Genomic DNA, 23,185 nt, shown 5'->3' with positions numbered 1-23,185 from the left:
GTGTCATTGTACTCGGAAAAATCGATACTTTTCTTCACTATATTCACTTTTTAATAACATTAATTTGTTTAAGAAAATCAACTACTTATTTGTAAAAAACTGTGTTCCTGTAAATGATATGCAGTAGCGTCTTTTACGTAAAAGGATGAAAAAAATGTACTTAGCACGAGTCGCTACCGCATCTCTTGATACTAAAAACGTGAAAGTTAAACGACTAATTCCATCTGTGACGTCTGTTTGATAAGAAAAACGTCGGAGTCAAAGATTTTTTTATTACAAATTCTTTACCACAAAAACCATGTTAATTGCGTTTTATTACATATCATTAGACCTCTTGACATTTTTGACGACTAGGTTTTCTTCATGTCACTCTTAATTCTTAAAACAATACAAGGATCTGGGAGACCTCTGCAATTTTTTGAAATGCTATAACTTTGGTTCTAATCAATATTTTTTGACATTTTTCTTTCTAATCTATATCTCAGAAATGACAGTTTAAACAGCGTTATTGAAAAATGAGTCCTTTCACACTGAACTAAAATAAAATCTTTTTATACAAAGATACGAGAAACTTAAAATAATAAATAAATGAATCAATCATTCTAGCAACAATCTTCATCAATAGTCTTTAATACCAGCCAGAAGAAAAAATAATTCAATAAATATTATTTGTTATATCAATAACTAATGATATTAAAGAAAAAACCTAACAAAATGTTTCAATTAACTGATCACTGTATTACTAACTGATAATATATGTTTCATCAATTAATTTATTGAAACATTTTATTAGTTCTTTTCTTTTAAGGGTAAAGCATAGGAAAATATATCGTCTCATAATAAGATTTTACTGTCAACGCGAATGGCACAATCTACGGATTAAACTACTCTTAACAGCTCCAACTTCGCGGTATGAGTAAATCTAGATAATAATTGGGGTAAGGTGAACAATTGTTCCATCGGGCGTAGATCTCCATCGTGTATAAGCAAACCATAATGCCGGTGCCAAGGGTCCAAGACATCCACATAAAAACATTGCTGGTGATGTACTTGCGGACGAAAAAAAAGGCGAAGCCGACGCCGCCAAATAAGATAAGTATTACCGGATAGAAGAAACGGAATATGAACGTGAGTGCGTATTCGTGAACGACAGCGGATGCAAAGAATACGGCAGCGGCTGACAGCATTCGATTGCGCGGCACAACAATCTCGTACATGTCCTTGTAGATATACGTGTACAACCAGTCGTGCACAACTATGTTCCACGTGCGGTAATACTGGGCATAAGTCGTACTATTCCACCAGTCCTGTAATTCAAATGAGTTCGATGTTGAATAGCGAATAGCAAGATAAGGTCTTTGCAAAGTAAGAGATTCGATTTCTGGTCTAAAACTCTTTGACCCGGCAAAGTTTATTTAAATTGATATTTTGATAGCTTTCCACGTAATTCACGTGATGTCAATCATCAGCACCCTGAATCAACCGTTTCTTTATTTGAAAGCTATATTACATACCTTAACAATACATAATATCGTACAAATGTTGAAACTGTCGCATTGAAGCTATCACTGCGACATATGTCGTAAAAGATATTTGCACATCTTATGTGTAATTTTAACAACATAAATTAAGTATTAAAAGCGAGTATATTCACCCTGTAAAATAATCGGTCAGCAAATCGCAGCATTTCTGCCCAGGCGTTCATCCACGCGTGTAGAAAAAGATATTGTCCGGTGATGAAGGTCAAAATGCCGGAGATACTAAATTTGATGATATTCTTGAAAAACCATTTTATTTCCAGTTGTACATCGAACGCGTAATAAACAGGTAATACGAGATGTTCTATGTTAAAGATGAAAAACATGAACGCAATGACGACTTCAACAAAATTCCAAATTACCATCGTCCACCTAATTCTTTTTGTCCTAAGAAAATCAGTTCAAATACATCTTCTGAAATCTCTTAATTTTAATTTGATATCATTAATATAATATAATTTTGTTTAAATATTAAGACAAATTTGAAAACTTAAAAATATCTTCTCAAATTACATTATCGAAGATTAAAGACATTTTGTACAGGAAGAAACAATTTTACTGAAATTACAGACCTGAAATTACTCAGCAACAAAAAAATGTCTAATGACATTTTAATAATGAATGATGTCTCTAATATTAAGACGTACATTAAAATATCATATTGTTCGCTGGATAATTCGTTAAATCATAAAAAAAAAATTGTATTAGATGTTTAATTTAGTTGCTAGTTATCTTCTAGAATATTAAAACTGTTGCTGCAACATAATTATTTCGATGATCCATCATGAAGTTATTTTCTAATCTGTATCTATACTAATAATGAGAAATAATATCAAATGTTTAATTAAATATTGATCAAACAAATTTTGTACTTCTACAGTTACAGTTACTGATATCAAAAATTTAGTCACATTTAACGAAACGTTTAGACATAAGTTGTATAAAATCAATTATTTAGTTAAAGTTACATTGTTTTATCAAAACAACTATATGTTTAATAATTACAATTATAAAATTTATTTGATCACTATGTAACATTTGGTCTATCCTCACTAAATATTTCTTTCACAAGGGAACCTCGCGAAATGTCACACCCCGATTTTAATGAAATTTTCTATACATTTAGGTAACATAATTACATGATTTTAGAAAATATCAGTTGCGGCAAATATACGGTTTCAAGGAGTGAAATCATCCCTTATGTGTATACCGGTTTTCAGCCTTTTCCGTTATATTTTGACAAATTTTCGAGATATCAAAAAATATTTTATACAAAAAATTTACAATAAAATTACCTCTATTTATTCACGTTAATAACATTTAAAAAAAAGTAATTTTTCTTTAAAATAAAAAAAAAATAATTGTTTAAAGAATTAGTCTAAAAAAATATTATTGACATAAATAAATAAAAGTAATTTTATTGTAAATCTTTTGTATAAAATATTTTTTGATATCTCGAATAGTTTTCGTGATATAATGGAAAAAGCTGAAAACCGCTCTACATATAAGGGATGATTTCACCCCTTGAAACCGTATATTCGCCGCAAATGATATTTTCTAAAATCATCTAATTATGTTATCTAAATGTATGTAAAGTTTCATTAAATCGGGATGTGACACTTTGCTACGTTTGACACTTTTCTTGTCAGTGTAATTGAATTTTTAGATGCTGTAGTAAAATTGTTTTTTCCGATAATATATAAATACGAGGTGTGTTCAAAAAGTATCGCGAATTTTGTGTTTTTTCAAAAATTATTTATTTATTCATGAATATCTATTTTGTCCCCTTCAAAGTAATCCCCATGAGATATTATACACTTGTGCCAACGGTTTTTCCAATCTTCGAAGCACTTCAAAAAATCATTTTTTTTTATCTTGTTCAGCTCCTCCTTCGATGCCGTCTTTATCTCGTCAAGCGTAGCGTAACGTCGTCCTTTCATGGGCCTCTTCAGTTTAGGGAACAAGAAAAAGTCACAGGGGGCCAGATCTGGGGAATACGGTGGCTGCGGCATCATTAGTGTGTTGTTTTTGGCCAAAAAGTCGCGCACAAGCAACGATGTGTGAGCAGGGGCGTTATCGTGGTGCAAAAGCCAATTTTTGTTCTTCCACAAATCCGGGCGTTTCTGGCGGATTGCTTCGCGCAAATTGCGCATAACTTGCAGGTAATATTCCTTATTGACCGTTCTACCCTGTGGCAAGAACTCATGATGCACCACGCCCCTGCAATCGAAGAAAACTGTCAGCAAAACTTTCACATTCGACCGAACTTGGCGCGCTTTTTTCGGTCTTGGTTCGTGCGGCAGCTTCCATTGAGATGATTGAGCTTTGGTTTCCACGTCATAACCATAAACCCACGATTCGTCACCAGTTATAACCCTCTGGAGCAAATTTGGGTCGTCGCGGACAGAGTCCAACATCTCATTAGCAATGTTCATGCGATGCTGTTTTTGGTCGCAATTGAGCAATTTTGGTACGAATTTCGCGGCGACCCGTCTCATGCCCAAATCATTGATAAAAATCGAATGGCACGAGCCAATCGATATGTTTAGGTCCTCAGCAACTTCTCTAACGGTGATTCGACGATTGGCCAATACCATTTTCTCCACTTCATTAATTTTTTCGTCTGTTGTTGAAGTGCTCGGGCGTCCGGCACGCTCTTCGTCGTTCACATCTTCTCGACCTTCTGAGAACATTTTGTACCACCGATAAACGTTGCTTCGGTCCAAGGTAGCTTCTCCGTATGCCACAGTCAACATTCGGAATGCATCCGCGCACTTAATTTCGTTTTTCACACAAAATTTGATACAGGTTCTTTGATCCATTTTTTTGAATAGGTAAAAATCGAAGACGATCCAAAACACGTGCAAGCAAAGCAGCTGTCAACAATTAAGTGAACATTCAAAATGGCCGAGCTTGTCGGCATAAGTGAGAGACATGAGTACCAACATAACGCCACAAAAAGATCGAAATTCGAATATACGTAACCCGCGAAAATTCAAAATTCGCGATACTTTTTGAACACACCTCGTATATATATATATATATCATTTTGCAAACGGTTTTCAAAGTCTTCTTCAAAGTTTCTTAAACTGCTTTTAACGGCAACCAAATATCAAGTTAAAATTGATAATTATATAATTAAAGGTAATTACACAGTTAAAATTTTTTAACTTATTGTACAATTAAAAGAGAATGCTAGCTGCTAAAAAATCGCAAAACATTAAAATATCTTTACCTAGGATATTCGTCACGGTATACAAGAGTCGGTGCGAATAGAAAGTACAAATATTGTGAGAATTTGGGGCTGCTAGGTTGTGGAGATTCGCTGTGGGGTTTGTACGACAAAAATCTGGGTGCCGCGCTCCTGACGAAAGCCCAACTCTTCATCATCAAGCGTAACTAGAAAAAACAAACGTCTTTGAATAAAAAAAATCCTTACTGCAACATCAACTATTGGCTGTGTGAGAAAAATTATATTTATATTAAAATATTATAAACAGGACATTAAATCATTCTATCGTATAAAATATTACTCATATACGAATTATTAAGTACAAATTTATTTAAACGTAAATTATATTTTCATCTTCTATTATTTTCATGTCTTTATTAATATGCAATTTAATTTATATGCATCTTGTGATTCTAGCAAAAACGATCCTTCATGACTTTTTGATTTTCATTAATTCACGAATCGGAAGTCTTCAATACGTTTTAATAATTTGTATCAAACACGCGCGACGACATGCAAGAAAAATGATTTGTTCCGACATTATATATTGTAAGAAAATTTACATCTTTCGCCTCTAAAGTGATAATTCCACACGGCTATTTCACAAGGTTTTTAAAAATGCGTACTTGTTCTTCAATAACCAGCGTAGTGCAACCTATAGAGATAAGTTCTTCATCAAATATTGCTTTGATAGGGAAATAGAAGAAGAGAACTTCATACGCTATAAACGCTGACAGCCAGCCATAATCCCAATATTTTTGGATGGAGGCTGCAAAAAGATATCGCAATTGAATTGCACTGTTTGGATTGACAATATAAAAGATGTAGAACAGTAAATACGAAGTGCGATAAATGGTGCACAAGGAAATGTCACAAAATAAAATTAGATAATTACATGAAGATATTTGAATTGATACTAATTAACTAATAATATCTTACATAAAATATTTTAATTTCTTAAATTTAACTATTTATAATATTATTTTAGTTATATATTTTAGGGCAATTAATTGATGCCTAAATTAAAAAGAGATTACATTTTGGTAAGAATCGGAGTCGCTGGTACGCCCAAAGGTTGAAGGCTATGTAGACACTGAGTGTTGAAGCCTGCATGAACGTCCAAATATATAAAAAGGTTGAGAACTTTGCGAAACAAATTTGTAACGTATTGGCACCGAGTAGGATCCTTTAACAATTAGTAATTAAAAAAAAAAGTTAGAAGTGCTGATAGCAACAATTATAGGTTTCTCTATTCACTAACGGAGGTTCACTTAGAATAAGTGAGTCAATCTTAATTATCTTCTTTTATTGCGCGTATAGTTTTTCAGATGCAGTGAATAATTATGCAGTTTACTTCAACAACTCATCACATTTCAAATAAAAAGTGCACACATGAAAAGAACAGTTTTGCTAAAAAACCTAATAATTTAGATAAATACAAATATCTAAAAATAATTTTGTTGGATCAAAATAACTATGGATGCTCAAGTATGAGCATTTCTGCAAAAAATTTAATATTCTAGTAATTAACTTAAACATTATAAGTTTTTTGATGGTTTAACAAAATTATTTTCAGACCTGTGTCTAGTTAAATTTTTCAGCTATTTTAGCAAATTCATTCTTTCTGTACTATATTGATTGATGAGACAGTACAAAATTCCATTGTGTGATCCACTATAAAGTATATCTTAAAATTTTGGTACATAACAATATTTAAAAAATTTTTAAACTGCACTAAAAAGTTTTGACTGAAAACATTTATTTAATTGGCATAAAAAAGTTATAAAAAAAATATAATTTCTATATATTTCGCAATATATTACTTTTGGTTTTCATTCAAAATAACGAAATAGTCGAAAACAAGTTTCTTGTATTTGCAAACTTACGTTCCTGAATCCATTATGTCAAATGCGACGGTGTTGATAAACAGAAGTATGAAGATAACCATGAACAGATTGTAAACTGTGCGAATGTGAGAGACTTCGAAGAGATCGGTGAACAATGAGTTCCTCGCAAGAAACTCCTTATCTGGTAGCTCATCTTTTTTGCTGTAATTAATATTGTGAACATGTAATAAGTGCGTAATCCATTGATGTAATTAATTGTAAGTTCATTGAATTCGCGGATGAACGTTCTTGTATGATAATAGACAGGAGAAAAAAAACATACGCTTTCAACACAAATACAGAATGATTAAAAAATAATCATGAGAACCACGAAAAAATACGCTCTAATATATTTTTTAATTCTTACAGTTATGGGTAATTGTGCACTATAGGGGACCCAGCTCCAATCATGTTGACCTTGACATATGTTATAGAAGCAAGGATACTGAACAACTTTTTCTTATAAATTAATTGGCGCTCTCGTCTAGTTTCGAGATATACTTAGAGAAAGAAAAAACAGTTTTTCTAAATTATTTCAGAAAATATTTATTTTACAAAAAAATGTGTCAAACAAAAAATGAAACTCGTGATAAGCTCTATAAAAAAGGTTATATACATATTTTATCTAACTTCAATACTGTAGTTATTATAATAGAAAAACTGTTTTAAAATAATTTTTTTTAGTAGTTTTTTTTGTTTGAGTAGTTTTGTGTGAAATGTAGATGCTTGGGCGGGGAGGGGCTCCGCCCTTTCCCCGCACCCTCTCCCCATATTTTTTCTAACCTAACCTAATTCTATTTTAGTTGTAATTTGGCCAAGGATATTTAATTGTTCATGTTGCGATATTAAATTTGAAATTATAGCCCACCCTCTCCCGCACCCACCACGTCATTAGTGGACCGACTAAGACGGGGTAGGTTAGGTTAGAAAAAATACGGGGATGGGGAGTCTTTCTCCCGCCCACGCGTTCTCTGTACGACATGTAAAAATTTGAATTTGTCAGAGTTTTTTTAAAATGGATTTTTGATTATAACTCCTAAAGTATTGGAGTTAGTTTAAAAGTAATTCTGAAATTTTAACTTTTATTCCTAATATCTAATAAATATTACACTATTGTATGCAGCACTATAGTACAATATTATATTATTTCTCACCTTGATATCTTTTAGTTTAAAATTATTATATGTATTTTCGAATATTTTTAAATTTATCTCTTAGTTGTACTTGTATTTTCGAAGGATTTTTACATTTTCTGTTTCTAACGCCTTTTTTCTTACAAATCGATGATTGTGATTTCAATGATGTTTTAATGAAATTCCTCACTTTTTGTCACGATACGCAGTGCTGTGCAACAAATTCCCATTTTTTGCCGAAGGTACTTCAATTTTCTGCAAAACTTCGCTCATCATGTTGTTAATACGGTAGTTAATAAAATCCAAAACATCATCTCTCATTTCCTATGAAGAAATACATCTTACAACAATTAAAATATATTTTCCAATAACTCGTTATTTTTTTACGAAACTGTATCTCATTGATTTAAACCTTCGAGCGACGCTTCTCAGACAACATTGAACTTTTTTTAATCATAACGGTGTGTTCGATAAACCTAATAAAACTACTTTAATTTACAATTCATTATGTCCAATCATGAATCAAGTCAGCATTTCTTCGCACCTGTGTCCTTTTGTGTAATACTTCAGTAATTGTCTCATGTAAAACATCCGTAAACGAGTTTGGATTGATCACTAGAAAAAAAATAACATAGATATATATAATAAATTTTAAATCGACATAAAAATATTCAAATAGCAAACAAAATCCAAAAATAATACTTTCTTTCTGAATTATCAAATATATTCTTTTTTATTTTCATTGTAAAGTATTTTTAAGAATTCATTTTTGTGTTACCAATTTTGAACCTTTTTTCACATACATAAAAAATTACTAATATTTATACTTTATTAGAATTTGAAATTAAAGAAATTTTTTAGCTAATTTTAAACGTATTACGTTAATAATTTAAAAAAAATCTATTTTAAATTTATAATTTTATCTATTTATATACAAAGTGTTCCAATATAAGTGGCTACTCCCTATTATCTTTTAAACTAATAGAAATAGACACAATAAGAATAATATCATATTATAGGATTTGAACTAAATTCTATTGTAACTACTGTACTTATGATAAAGTTTAGTTCAAACCGAATATTTTGATATTTTTATTAGGTCTATCTCTGTTATTTTATAAGATAAAAGAGGGTGGCCACTTATATGTGGACATTCTGAATGTTTTTGACTTTGTTTTTTCACGAATTACATTGTGTTCAAAAAGTATGTTGTTTTACTGGAAAAATGGGGATGACACTTTTGATCTAAAAAATAATGTTTTGGGAATCTCTTTGCTTATTATAATAGTTTTGCTTATTATAATAGTTTTCCCTTTAAAACGAATAACTTTTTCTTTTGGGTATAACATTTCATTATATTGAAAGTTACTCTTTAGATTTAAGATAGAGAAATATATATGTATTTGTATATAAGTATTTATAGACAATTTGTGCAATCTGTAGAATATTAGGATTTTAACCATGACCGCCTCAATAACTCATATTTGAGAGTGTAATATGAACATAGACGTGGAATACCTCCTTATTGAGGCGGCCATAGTTAAAATCCGAATTGTAACATAAAATGTGTTTTTATCTATGGTTGCTTCCAAAGTACAATTTCCGTATAATTTCTACAAGATTTATTATTAAACGATGTTGCAATATGACAGTTACTGAATTATTACATTTTATTAGTAATATTACAATAATTATTAATAAAAAAAAATTCTTTTTGAGTTCATTTTAAACAGATAATTACACGCTAATTTATAAAAAATTAAAAAAAAATGAGTTAGCTTGAATTAATAATGATCTCCTGCGCTACTTGGGCTAATATTAAATATTAAAAATGTAGGGTAAAGTTGCCTATGAGATACCTTTTTTTAAAGGCTTATAAATTATTTAATTTATACCATTAATTCCTGTTTTTATAACCAAATTATAGGAAATATATTTAAGTTTTATCGCTAAAAGTTAGCAGTCGATAATAATTATAGTTTGTTGTATATGAAATTTTTTGTCAAAATTGCCGATTTTGCTAATTCAAAGAAAGGGTTCCTAATATAAGACACAAAGGATTTTTTTTTATATGAAATTGGTCTTATCGGCTTGGATATTACTAGGTTCAAATTAGACTCCAGACTCAAAATCTAGTTGACCAATCGAATAGCTCTTTCAATACTGAAAAACTTTTACGTAATATTTTTCTCCAAAATCAATTCTATTAGAGATATTTTACGGTCTCAGTGCTAATACTGAAAGCCATAACCTTCAAGCCTCATAATTCAAAAGTCCTCAATGAAAAACTTTGTTATAGCATTTTGGAAAGCTTTCGAAGTCAGAATAAACAATAACACAGCCACACATAAAAAAAATTGTCATATCCGAGAGATTAAACCTACACTGAGAAAAAAATAATGCTGAATCAAAAAAAAATTTTATCATTCAACTAAATGCGGCGGTCACGGGCTGTCAAGCAAACATTTGTTAAGTAGAAAAAATATAATGTCTCAATAGATAAAATAATTAATTTGTATCAAAAAACGTATCTAGTTGGGCTAACAAAATTGAATTACGTTTAAATGTTTACATCATTGAATGTACCATTTTGTTTATTTAATTCAATAACAGCTATTTTATTTTAATTAAATACATAATTACAGAAAAAAAATATTAATTTTATTCAAATAAAAAACTGTTTGAGCTAACCATGTTGAATGTTATATGAAATAATTATTGTATTGACTTTCATGAATATCATATTAAAGGAAAGTAAGATTTACCTATTTCCTATAAATATTATCTTATTGTAATCAAATATTTAGTTCAAGAAGCAATATATATTTTCAAATTAGTCAAGTGTTAGATTGACTCAAATAAATATTTTCTTTGTATTATTACATATCTTTTTTATTTTGCATAATATTAATTTGTTTTTACTAAATATTTTGTTAATTATCACGAATATTTAGTTGAATGAATTAGGAAATTATTAACTTCAATCAGATGTTTACTTCAAATACATTAATATTATGTCTATATAATTATATTTATTTTTGGGGAAAATAAATATTTTTTCAAATTGAACAACATATTTTTGTATTTTAAATATTTTTTTATTGTGTACTATTATGTGCTACATACAATGTTATGCATCACACATGTATAATTATTTTATATACTTACACACATATGTTTTCTTGTTGCAAAAATTAAATATACAGGATGTCACATCTAACTAGGGCATCTGAAATAGTTCGCTTATGTGTGTAATAATAATAACCATTTAATTTTTTATAATTTCTAAGCTTTAGTTAATTTTATAGGATTATGATTATTTTATCTTTAATTATTTCAGATGCTCGAGATAGATGAGACACTCTGTATAACAGTCTCTTAAGATTAAATCAAATAATTTCCATTGTATAATCTTATGAACTAATAATTTCAATCAAATCAAATCAAAAGTATTATAATAACTCAAATCAAAAGTAATTTTAATCAAACAGTGTTATGTTCTAATAAAACAATTTTATATTATAACATTTTGTTAAAAAATACCTTTTAATAAGTTAATCTGTCTCAAATAAAACAAATAATAATTTTGTAATAATCTTTTAACTTGAGTAATCTTTTAATAATAAAGTTACATATACATATAAACTATATTAAATATAAAAATCATTAAAATAATATGAAACTATGAAATTTTGTTTTGAACGTCCTATTAAAGATTTTTACTTTATATATTTATGTATACTGAAGGTATCTCAAAATTTGAATATAATAAGATTGCAGCATAAAGGTTTGTAAAAGTTTAATAATAAAAATATTTGCGATTTTTTATTTCAAGTAGTAGTTATTAAATATAAGAATTGAAAGCTAGTCAATTATAAATTATGTTTTAGATCACTCGTTAGTGAACATATGTGTGTTACAAAAACTAATACTAATCCTAATAATATATATGCGATTCATAAATGAGCGTTTTTAAACCTTGTGTATACATAAAAATATAAAGTAAAATTTTAATACATAAAATACATAATAATCAATACATAAAATAAAAGCCTTCAATAGGATGATTGAAACAAGATTTCATAGTTTCATATTATTTTAATGATTTTTATATTAAACAAAAATAATAAAATTATAAAAATTACGTACAAGAAACGTAATAAGTACCATCTGCCATAACATGTAAAGAATTAGGAATCAAAGAAATTAATTTTGTATAGGCAATGCAACCCCATACTTCTGTTCGTGCAACTTCAAATGCATGTATATGTTGCGAAAATCTTAGTGTTTCTACATTTTGATAAATATAATAAACATATTGATCAGTATTTATTATAATGTATTTAATTTGACCGAAGAAACGAAATATGCCATCTGTGTCTATTTCTATTATCATACCAGGCTTATATACAATGCCATTAATATTTAACCATGATACGGGAAAATAATTTTCCTTGATATCTTCAAATAGTGCATTTTTAAAATTGTTATAATTATCTAACTGTGTCACTGCATCCTTTAGAACAATGCCAAGAGAAAAACGATTTTCGAAGCCCTTATTTTTAATCAATCGATATGTTAATTCTAATTGATGCTTCAGTGTTAAAGTATACGAAGGATTTCGCCGTGATGTTACTACCTTAGCGTTTTGTTTTATTTGTTTATGTTTAGCTTCGAAACGCATACAAGAAAGAAATTTCAAAGGACCCATTTTCAATATTGTTCGAGGATAATGTATTATATAATGATGTTTAGGTTTTAATTTTTCTTTAAAAAGATGTAAATATAATTTATGATGTTCTGAAATTAATGTCTCGAGCAGTTTGCAAATTTCTCTTGTTGATATTGGTGTCTCTATAATACATATAATTTCTCTTAGAATTATATACAATTCCCAGAATTTGTTATTAACGGGTATTAAATCACCGATAATTAAACCTAAAAATTTAACTAAAGTACACATTTCTGATGCCGAAGTCAATAGATATTCATTTTTTAATGATGTTTTAGTTACAATAGGTGGAATGTTTTCGTTATTGCTAATGGGATAATCAAAAAATCGTATTCTATCATTTAAAGTGTGCAAAGAGAATAACTTTTCTACATACACAAAGTTATGTAAAATTTTTGGAATTTCATATCGACAGATGCCTTCATAAATGTCGTGCATAACATCAAAACATATATTTTCAATGACATGAAAACTGGAAATTGTATTAAAAATGCATTCCTCTTGGACACCATGAGTCTTTGTAGCACAATCAGCAGCATAGTTTAAACGAGTTCTTAATATTTCAGTTCTTTCTAATATTTGATTTTGTAGAATGCTTTTATCAGCCAAACAGGCTCTACATGAATGTGACGAATTGAAGCTTTTCGAAAAACCAAAAATTGTATGGAGCCCTAAATTATCTCCTATAATTCCCACTAAAGCAAAATATACTTTTTGCTGCTTATTATTTACATTTATAATTAAACCATTTGTTTCTAAGTCTTTGATTTGATTCACTAGATTAAAAAATATACGTTCGTTTCCAAACTCTACATGATCTTTCGTATCATGCATTTGAAGCAAAAAGATATTTTCTAGAATACTTGAATATTCGTGTGGAATACTAGGAATAGTACAATATACAACACCAATTTTATGTATCCCACCATGGGATCCAAGAGGATTATTTATTTCAAAATCGTCGAAATATAGTAAAAGTGGCAAAACTAATTTTTCTGCAAACTGCTTTTCAATATGTTTCCATACTTCACCATGAACAATAGAAGTTAATACGTTGCTACATTTATTTTCGCACATATGGGTCGTTATAATGCGAAAAACATTTGGCAACTGCAAAAATTTCGTTAAAAGACATTTTAAAGGAACAATTTGTAAAACTCGATTAACTAAACCTATACTTCTATGCATTTGTATGCGCTTCGGATGTAATATAATGGCAATATCATAAGCTTGTGGCATAATAAGATATCCATGTCGTATAAAGTACTCTAATGTTTTATGTTCGGTTTTGAATTCGGCAAAAGCATTTTGTAGAATTATACACATATCTTTTACGTTTGATGGTACATTCCGTTTATTCTTCTGACAGTCATATTGACGTTTAATAATTTCTACAGTTAATTTATAAAGATCGTCTACATATTGTATTATTTCATGTGCAAGTGTTCGTGATAAAACTACATTAGAATATAATTTTGAAACAAATAAAGCAGCCCTTTTTGTGACTATATCATCAAATTGTTCTAACGTCATTAACGGATCCGTAATTAATTGTTCACAAGTTTTCGTCGTTAAAAATTCCTCAAAATTAGTATATATTTCAAACTGATCTGCTTTAATATCATTTGATTTAATAATGTCGTGACATAAAATGTTATCATAAGATAAGTTTCCAGGTGAAACATACAAATTATTATTTTGATTATGCTTTTGGATTAAATGTCGCTTAAATGAATATATATTTGTAAAGCTACGCATGCAATTTTGCTGCTTACATACGAAAGTAGACGATGATGCACTATGTGCCAATTTTAAATGTGCTGTAAGAAATTTAACTGTCGGAGAATTATTAACACAAAATGGACACTTATACATGTTATGGCAAAAGTACAATAATAAAAAATAGAAGTAAAAATTTTTTTACATATCACTTTCATATGTTTACAATAATTAATCATTCGTAGAATTAACTGTTTTAAAAGCATTGATAATTGGCATTACATAGGAAATTTGTTTATCATACTTTGTTGAAATTTTATAAAGACAAAGCTGCACGATATACCAGATATGTTCACTTTCTGGCGGATAATTAACATCAAATACATGGAAAGTTTTGAAACATAAATCAACTGCTTTTAGTGCCGTTGAAACTTGATACAATACCTTATCAATGCAAACGTAGAATCCATTAATTTCTATAAGATTAGGGCCAACAACTATTATATACGGCTGTATTGTCAATCCTAGACGTTCTGCTCTTTTAATTTTATTATCTTGAATACGACTTATATCTCCAGGTACCTAAAAATAATGTTAATTTGTTTTAGATTTATTTCTTATGTTAATATACACTACTCAAAAGAAAATAGGGAACACTTTCCAGACACCAAAAATTAGGCTATTTTCAAATGACTGTAACTCGGTGAAAAATCATCGTAGATAAAAAATAAAAAAAGCATTTTGAAACTTGAAGATCCAACTTTAACGCTCTATCAGCAGATTTTCAAAATTCTTTTAACTTCCTTGTCTTATGCAGTAAAAAAGCACACCCTGTTTTGTTCCTTAAAATTTCGTATTTTTGACACTTTGCAGCTCGACCAACAAATTTTTTTCGAACAATTCAAGTAAAGCTTCATAAACTACAACATTTTGCCTACAAAATGCTTTTTTTAAAATTTCTCTACGATTTTTTTTGACCGAGTTACGCTACTTTGAAGCTAAACCTGCATTTTTTACAAATGATATCCGTACTCCGTGAAAAATCATCGTAGACAAAAAATCAAAAAACCATTTTAAAGCTCGAAGTTCCAGCTTTAACATGCTGTTAATGGTTTTCAAAAATTTTCTCAATTTCTTAGTACTATGCCCCAAAAAAGATACACTGTTTTTTCCTTAAAATAACGTATTTTTAACAGCCTGTAGCTCAATAAAAAAATTTTTCTCGACAAATCCAATGCAAGTGCCATAAAGTATGACATTTTCTCTACAAAATGCTTTTATTAAAGTTTTCTCTACGATTTTTTTTGACCGAGTTACAAGACTTTGAAGATATACATTTTTTACAGTACATTTTTCCGAAAAATGACGTCTACCGCCGACATTAGCATTACCCAATGTGCACCACGTGGAGGTTGTCGGTCGGATTTTTGCACATCGTGTGTGTGTGTGTGTGTGTGTGTGTGTGGTGCGTGCGTGCGTGCGTGCGTGCGTGCGTGCGTGCGTGCGTGCGTGCGTGCGTGCGTGCGTGCGTGCGTGCGTGCGTGCGTGCGTGCGTGCGTGCGTGCGTGCGTGCGTGCGTGCGTGCGTGCGTGCGTGCGTGCGTGCGTGCGTGCGTGCGTGCGTGCGTGCGTGTTTGTGTGTGTATGTATCACAGCAGAGATAAGGACCCCGCAGTTCGTCACTTCTGCAGTATTTAATGACTCCAAACCCTCTCTGCTGTGTGTGTATGCGCTCGCGCGCATGAGAGTTCAATAGTGTGTATTTCCTCCTTTCTGATCAATTACTGCTTGCAAGCGTTCTCGCATATTTATACATCTTGCAATACGATCTTGCGGAATGTTGTGCCAAATTTCCGTTAAAATTTCTCCCAATTCTTCTAAATTTCGCGGCTGTTCCTCGCGACGCCTTAATCGTCGTTCCATTTCATCCCAAATGTGCTCGATTGGATTTAAGTCCGGGCTATTGGCGGGATGATTTAACAGTCTAATTGCGTGTCGTTGAAAAAAACGTCGCGTTATATTCGCCGTATGAGGTCGAGCGTTGTCCTGCATAAAAATAAAGTTCCGACAGGTTCGATTTAATAGCAAAACGTGTGGTCGTAGAATATCGTTGATATAACGAACACCCGTCATTGCCGGAGGTGGCAGGATCACTAGATCACTTCGTCTTGTAAGTGATATACACCCCCACACCATCACGGAACCGCCGTTGTAGGATCGTATTGGCATAACGCAACGTCGATCATAGCGTTCATTTCGTCGATGCCAAGTACGTATACGAGCATCATGCGAGAACGCTTGCAAGCAGTAATTGATCAGAGAGGAGGAAATACACACTATTGAACTCTCATGCGCGCGAGCGCATACACACACAGCAGAGAGGGTTTGGAGTCATTAAATACTGCAGAAGTGACGAACTGCGGGGTCCTTATCTCTGCTGTGATACATACACACACACACACACACGCACACGCACACGCACACGCACACGCACACGCACACGCACACGCACACACACACGCACACGCACACGCACACGCACACGCACACGCACGCACGCACGCACGCACGCACGCACGCACACACACACACACACACACACACACACACACACACACACACACGATGTGCAAAAATCCGACCGACAACCTCCACGTGGTGCACATTGGGTAATGCTAATGTCGGCGGTAGACGTCATTTTTCGGAAAAATGTACTGTAAAAAATGTATATCTTCAAAGTCTTGTAACTCGGTCAAAAAAAATCGTAGAGAAAACTTTAATAAAAGCATTTTGTAGAGAAAATGTCATACTTTATGGCACTTGCATTGGATTTGTCGAGAAAAATTTTTTTATTGAGCTACAGGCTGTTAAAAATACGTTATTTTAAGGAAAAAACAGTGTATCTTTTTTGGGGCATAGTACTAAGAAATTGAGAAAATTTTTGAAAACCATTAACAGCATGTTAAAGCTGGAACTTCGAGCTTTAAAATGGTTTTTTGATTTTTTGTCTACGATGATTTTTCACGGAGTACGGATATCATTTGTAAAAAATGCAGGTTTAGCTTCAAAGTAGCGTAACTCGGTCAAAAAAAATCGTAGAGAAATTTTAAAAAAAGCATTTTGTAGGCAAAATGTTGTAGTTTATGAAGCTTTACTTGAATTGTTCGAAAAAAATTTGTTGGTCGAGCTGCAAAGTGTCAAAAATACGAAATTTTAAGGAACAAAACAGGGTGTGCTTTTTTACTGCATAAGACAAGGAAGTTAAAAGAATTTTGAAAATCTGCTGATAGAGCGTTAAAGTTGGATCTTCAAGCTTCAAAATGCTTTTTTTATTTTTTATCTACGATGATTTTTCACCGAGTTACAGTCATTTGAAAATAGCCTAATTTTTGGTGTCTGGAAAGTGTTCCCTATTTTCTTTTGAGTAGTGTATATGTACAAATTAACAATATAAATTGATAAATTAATATAAATTAAAATAATATATAAAACGATAAAATATATACATTATTAATCTTTAATATTAGCTTTAAAAACATTTAATACCTTTGCATGTAATACAATGCTATTTTTGCATTCACTTATTGATGATTTGTAGTGTTCTTGTTTTAAGCGAATTCTTCCTTTGGGAGGTATCAGATGAGGCAACAATAGAAATTGTGTTATAACTTTAGCATCTATATAAAAATTAAAAATTGATAATTTAATGACTATGCATATACATATGCGTACACAGGAAGACGTATTCATTTAAGTTATTACTTTTTGTAAATTTACCATTTGTTAGATTATCCGTTTCAATCATAGATTGTAATTCATTTGTTACTTTGTCCTCTTTAAGATGACAAACATCTTGAATTTTGGAAAAAAACTTAAACCAATCATTAATACAATCCTCTGATGTTACATTAAGAAATTTAAAATCTTCATCGATCAAAGCATGTGCTGCAGGTTGTTTTAATACTGGCCACTGAGAGAAAATTTCCGCTATGCTTTTATTTTGCGACGTTTGAATTTGATTCCGTCTATATGCCTCAGTTATTTTCCAATGATTTTTAACTAATTCCCATGGTGACAAATTATTCTGAAGCCACAATATGCTTTCACCAATTATAGAGTCATCTACACAAATGGATAATACATATTTACATTTTACTATCGTAAAGCAATATTTAAAAAAAAAAATATTTATTGTAAAATAATTGTACGTATTTGTGTGTGTGCGTGCGTTCATGCATGTGCGTGTGTATGGTATGAGAGAGAGAAAAAACATATTTATATATAGTAAACTTAAATATAAATAATATTTCAATAATATAATAACAATGACATAATGAAATTTAATATAATAATAATTTAATAATAGGAATAATATAAGAAAATTTTTTGAATAATTTAATACAAGAACTTTTTTACCTTCTAATTCACTGTTATATGTTGAAGTCGATGTGGAACTACTTTCTGTTAAACTGTGTCCTATTAGTTTTCTATAATCCCGTATTTTATTTTTATATTTATCCACAAGTTTACCACGAGACGTTATGGATTTGTTATTTCTTGAAAACTTCTTAGCTATAGGTGGCACATAGTAAGTGCAACATGTTTCTGTTGGAAACAGTTCTTCAATCTCCTTAGATAACGAATTAAAATCTTCATTTTTCAGTGGCCTAAAAAATAATTTTATAAATTTAATTATACATATATTAAAATATATGAATAATATAGTTTTTGAAGTATCTTTCATTATATTATTTAAATAAAGAAACGTACCCATGAATTTTATTTAAAATTTCGGACAAAATAAGATCGACAATTGTATTTCTACATTTTCTACTTAATATTTTACATCTCTCATATGATTTTAAGATTGCACGACCTTGTGTAGTCAATTTTAAAATATTTTTAACGGATGGTCGTTGCAATTTTCGAAATATGATGATCCAGCAAAACAATTTTCTTTATCAATTAAATTTTCATTGTCTCTTTCATTATGAACTTCATCATTCTCTTCGTCAGATGAATATGTGTGCGTAGTATTTAAATTAGTCCTCTCTTCTTCTTTTTATAACAATTTATACCATATACATAAATATATTTATATACTTTTTTATATTATTAAATATTAATAAAAAAATCGAGAATTAAATGTATACCTACATTTGTTATATCTTCAATTTTCTTAAAATGCTCTTGCCATTTTTTATTAAATTTTATTTTAAGCCCGACTTGTGGAATTAGTTCTTTCATTAAATCAGATGTTAAATTTGTTATAGCATCTTTATCGATGCAATTTTCTGTAAATAAATGCATTCTGTAAATAAATTTTGTTGAAAATATATTATTTGAAATATTTTGTTCTAAAGATGTAAGATATGTTTGTAAGATATGTTTAAGCTATCTTTTTTTTTTCTTTTAACATAAGTTATACATTTTTAAAACAAATTGTAATCTTTAAACAAGATATTACCTACCTTCAAAATGTTTAATGAGAACATCTAAATCCCAGGATTGTAATAATTCCTTGGAATAATTATCCATCGCGAATATAGATTGACGAAACGTCCAAAATACGTAATAAAATGTGTAATCACTCGCGAAGAATGACCGAAACACGTGGACATGCACTAGACAAGTTATAGCACGCATACACACTTGAAGTGACGGTTAGGCGCCAGGGACTGTTTTCGAGCTCTGCTACCAAGGAAGGAAAGAGCCTCGTATGTTTGTGCGCGCTCGGGAAATATTTCTAAGATATGTCCGTGCAGGATCGAGCTGTTGCGTAAACAAGCGAATCGCGAAGTCGTGCGTCCAGCGCGCCTCTCCAACGAGGCACGGACCTGTAAGATGTAGCTAAAAATATGTAATAATTCTCGTCCTCGACTTCAAATTGAATATCTCGATATTTAACGACAGTTTCGACACGACGATGCGATCGGCAAGGATCTCGACACTCGACACGATTCTGACTTGGACCAACACGACTTCTCGACTCTCAGCACGTACACACGGCTCCTGTAATGGCTTCCACTGCCCCGACCGGCCTCGGTGATGGCTAAGAACGACCGGGCGAGGGGTGAAAAGCACGACAATCGGAGTACCGAACTTTAATGCACTTTATTATATTACTTGTACAACGATGACTTAACGATTTGACAACGGCAACGGCAATCGGCACGATTCTTGCGTGGAGAACGATTTGTCTCCACGCCGACAGGACAAAGAATATTCCGTTTAGCCCCGGGAACGAAGCCGTACTTCAGCGAAATCGGAACGCTATTGTGCTTGCGCATGCGGCACGCCGCTATCGCTTTCGCTCGCTACGGGCCTCCTGGCGCCATTGGTCGGCAGCCGAATAAATTCTTTCAGACCAATCAGTATTATAACCAAATAAAATATTTAGTTACCTCAAGAAACAATTAATTATATATACAATATTGTTTTAAAATATTTAATTTACTGAATTATGTATCTAATTGTCTTAACCAATTTACAGTCAATTCATATAAATGATAATGTTCAAGAAAATAAATAATAATGTTAATGAATTAGAGGAATTCAATCTTATTTGTTTATGTCAAATGATCATCTGCGTCAGATGAAATAATTATTGGTATAAGCGGATAAAATATTTAGTTACTCTAAGAAACAATTAATTGTGAATAAGTGTAAATAATGTTATATGAAAAATTAATTTAGTCATTTTAATGCATATTTCGTTGCATGAACAAAATATTTAGTTAATAGACCTGATTGAATTAAATATATTTGTTATCAATTCCATTATACCATTATGTATACTCGTATATATATATATATGTAATTACATAGATATATTCTACTGAATCTGTTCAACTATACTGTTTTTTTAACATAATACACTATATATTTCCGCAAAAATTATGATATAATAGAATTGACAACAAATATGTTTGCTTTAATTGAGTCTATTAACTAAACATTTTGTTCATGCAATAAAATGTTCATGGAAATGACTAAATACTTTTTCCATATAACTGAATTTACGCTTATATGTAATTAATTAATTCGTAGAGTAACTAAATATTTTATTCGGTTATACCAATATTTATTTCATCTGATACAGATGATCATTTGACATAAACATAAATATTATTGAATCACTCTAATTCAATAACTTTATTATTTCTTTTCTTCAACATTATCGTTTATTTGAATTTACTGTAAATTGGTTAAGCTAATATGACATATAATTCAGTCAATTGAATATATCAAAAAAATCATATTGTTCCTTTAAATATATGTATTAGTTAATAATACGACATATGTTTGACCTAAACATCTACATATTTCAACTAACTAAATTATAACTAACTAAATGCGTTTAGTTGGGTTAACATTATTTTTTTCTCAGTGTATGTATTCCTATGTATTTTGTGGCTCTAAAACCGAATATGACGTCAGAATTGTACCATCAAATCAGGATTTTTTTATCCTCAAAAAATGGCAAAAATTCCTTCAAATCACCCTATTTTTGAAGATAAAAAAATCCTAACCTAATGGAGCAATTCTGAGATCATATTCGGTTACAAGGCGTCAAAATACATAGGGATACATAGGCGTAGTCTTTCGGACATGACAATTTTTTTATTTTGTGTGCCTGTGCCATCAATAGGGATTTTTGAGCGTCTCATATTATGAGTTCCACGCTTTGCGTTTCACGATCACAAAATAAATCTAATATTTATAATTAAGCAAATCATATTCCGTATTTTTCTATTATACGACTTTACTCTATCACTGCATGCAAAATTTATTATCAAATATTTGTTTATTTTATAATAAACAAAGTTTAAAGACTCATCGCAATAAAATTTGACAACATCCAATTCCAAAAATTTTTTTTCAACGACTGCACGCATGATCTAATCATGAATTTTCTACTAAATAGATTTTATCCCAAAAGTAATAAGTTTATGATTGTACCAACCATATGCGTTTATTAATGTAGTAGAAACCTCGCTACCTCATATTAGGAACCTATCCCATAAAAGGCGACTTTACCCTATTATATAATTATTAAATGTGTTATATAACTAGTTTTTGTATAATAATAAATATAATAATAAATATATTAAATATATTAATAATAAATAAGAGCATTAATAAAATCAATTAATTTATATCTGTCTTTTTTAATAAAAAATTAGAAAAACTGAGAAAATCAAAACTAATGTTTCAAAATATTTGTAAAAATGTTTATCGAGAAACTTCAACTTTTCTTTCTAAATTTAATGATTTATTTACAAAATTTATTGATCCTAAAAATTAAAAAATTGTCATATGTTTAGTATCGTACGATAGATGAGTTATTTTCTTACCTTCATCTTTGTCGTGGAGGTCGTTGGCAACACCAAAATCTTTAACGTTTAAAGTTTCTTTAACAGAACTCATGACTAAATGAGAGCAACTTTTTCTTACACTTTAAGCGATTAGTAATATCCTCCAAGAAAATCAACGGTTCCGTATCGATTTATAAGAAAACCAGTGTCTCTCAAATTCTAAGATTTAATTTTCGATCATAATACATCCGCAATCCAATGTATAACAAATTAAAAATTTTTCATTAAAATTTTCTTTAATAATTGTTTATCATCTTAAATTTCCAGTATGCGACTTAATCCGATGATGCTTGGAGGAGGAGTTTCTCGATTCTGATCACAACTAGGAGGAGTTCCTCGATTCTGATCACAACAGTGTCGACACTTCGCTTCAGATAGATGGACTAATCGGTTCGATCGCACTTATCACCTTATTATAAAATACAGTGCGTACTGATCTAACTCGTGGGACATGTGCACTCTTACCGATGGATCTTTGAAAGAACTGATATACGTTAAATGTTTCTGTGCGTCATTACTCTCTCCGACTTATCATCTTTCGAGTATTAAAAAAATTTGTTTTCAATTC

The 23,185-nt window shown here is 30.5% G+C and overlaps 2 protein-coding genes across 2 annotated transcripts; both read right to left on the bottom strand.

Annotated features, from left to right (window-relative positions):
• Window positions 1-603: 603 nt before the first annotated feature.
• Window positions 604-23,185, bottom strand: LOC105200298 (sterol O-acyltransferase 1). Its single transcript, XM_039446938.1, has 9 exons — window positions 22,597-23,185; window positions 8,334-8,404; window positions 7,980-8,113; window positions 6,657-6,818; window positions 5,808-5,956; window positions 5,397-5,539; window positions 4,774-4,937; window positions 1,655-1,925; window positions 604-1,307 (listed from the first exon to the last, which is right to left on the bottom strand). The coding sequence occupies exons 1-9, from the start codon at window positions 22,667-22,669 to the stop codon at window positions 891-893; spliced, it is 1,584 nt and encodes a 527-aa protein (XP_039302872.1). The 5' UTR covers window positions 22,670-23,185; the 3' UTR covers window positions 604-890.
• Window positions 11,925-18,984, bottom strand: LOC120357141. The gene is made up of 4 exons (XM_039446942.1): window positions 18,656-18,984; window positions 18,017-18,361; window positions 17,786-17,916; window positions 11,925-14,822 (listed from the first exon to the last, which is right to left on the bottom strand). Exons 1-4 carry the CDS (start codon window positions 18,981-18,983, stop codon window positions 14,472-14,474), a joined length of 1,155 nt encoding a protein of 384 aa, XP_039302876.1. The 5' UTR covers window position 18,984; the 3' UTR covers window positions 11,925-14,471.

This window comes from Solenopsis invicta, chromosome 3 (genome assembly GCF_016802725.1).
Source record: "Solenopsis invicta isolate M01_SB chromosome 3, UNIL_Sinv_3.0, whole genome shotgun sequence".
In the NCBI taxonomy this organism is placed as follows: domain Eukaryota; kingdom Metazoa; phylum Arthropoda; class Insecta; order Hymenoptera; family Formicidae; genus Solenopsis; species Solenopsis invicta.
This window is presented reverse-complemented; position numbering and strand designations above follow the sequence as displayed.

Coding starts and splice junctions, on each gene's coding strand:
- LOC120357141 (XM_039446942.1), bottom strand. CDS start 18,983: ATGAAAGATACTTCAAAAACTATATTATTCATATATTTTAATATATGT. Junction 18,362..18,655: donor ATATAACAGTGAATTAGAAG/GTAAAAAAGTTC, acceptor CCATTTGTGTAG/ATGACTCTATAATTGGTGAA. Junction 17,917..18,016: donor AACGGATAATCTAACAAATG/GTAAATTTACAA, acceptor ATTTTTATATAG/ATGCTAAAGTTATAACACAA.
- LOC105200298 (XM_039446938.1), bottom strand. CDS start 22,669: ATGAGTTCTGTTAAAGAAACTTTAAACGTTAAAGATTTTGGTGTTGCC. Junction 8,405..22,596: donor CCTCCACGACAAAGATGAAG/GTAAGAAAATAA, acceptor TTTTTTTTCTAG/TGATCAATCCAAACTCGTTT. Junction 4,938..5,396: donor CGCTGGTTATTGAAGAACAA/GTACGCATTTTT, acceptor TGTTTTTTCTAG/TTACGCTTGATGATGAAGAG.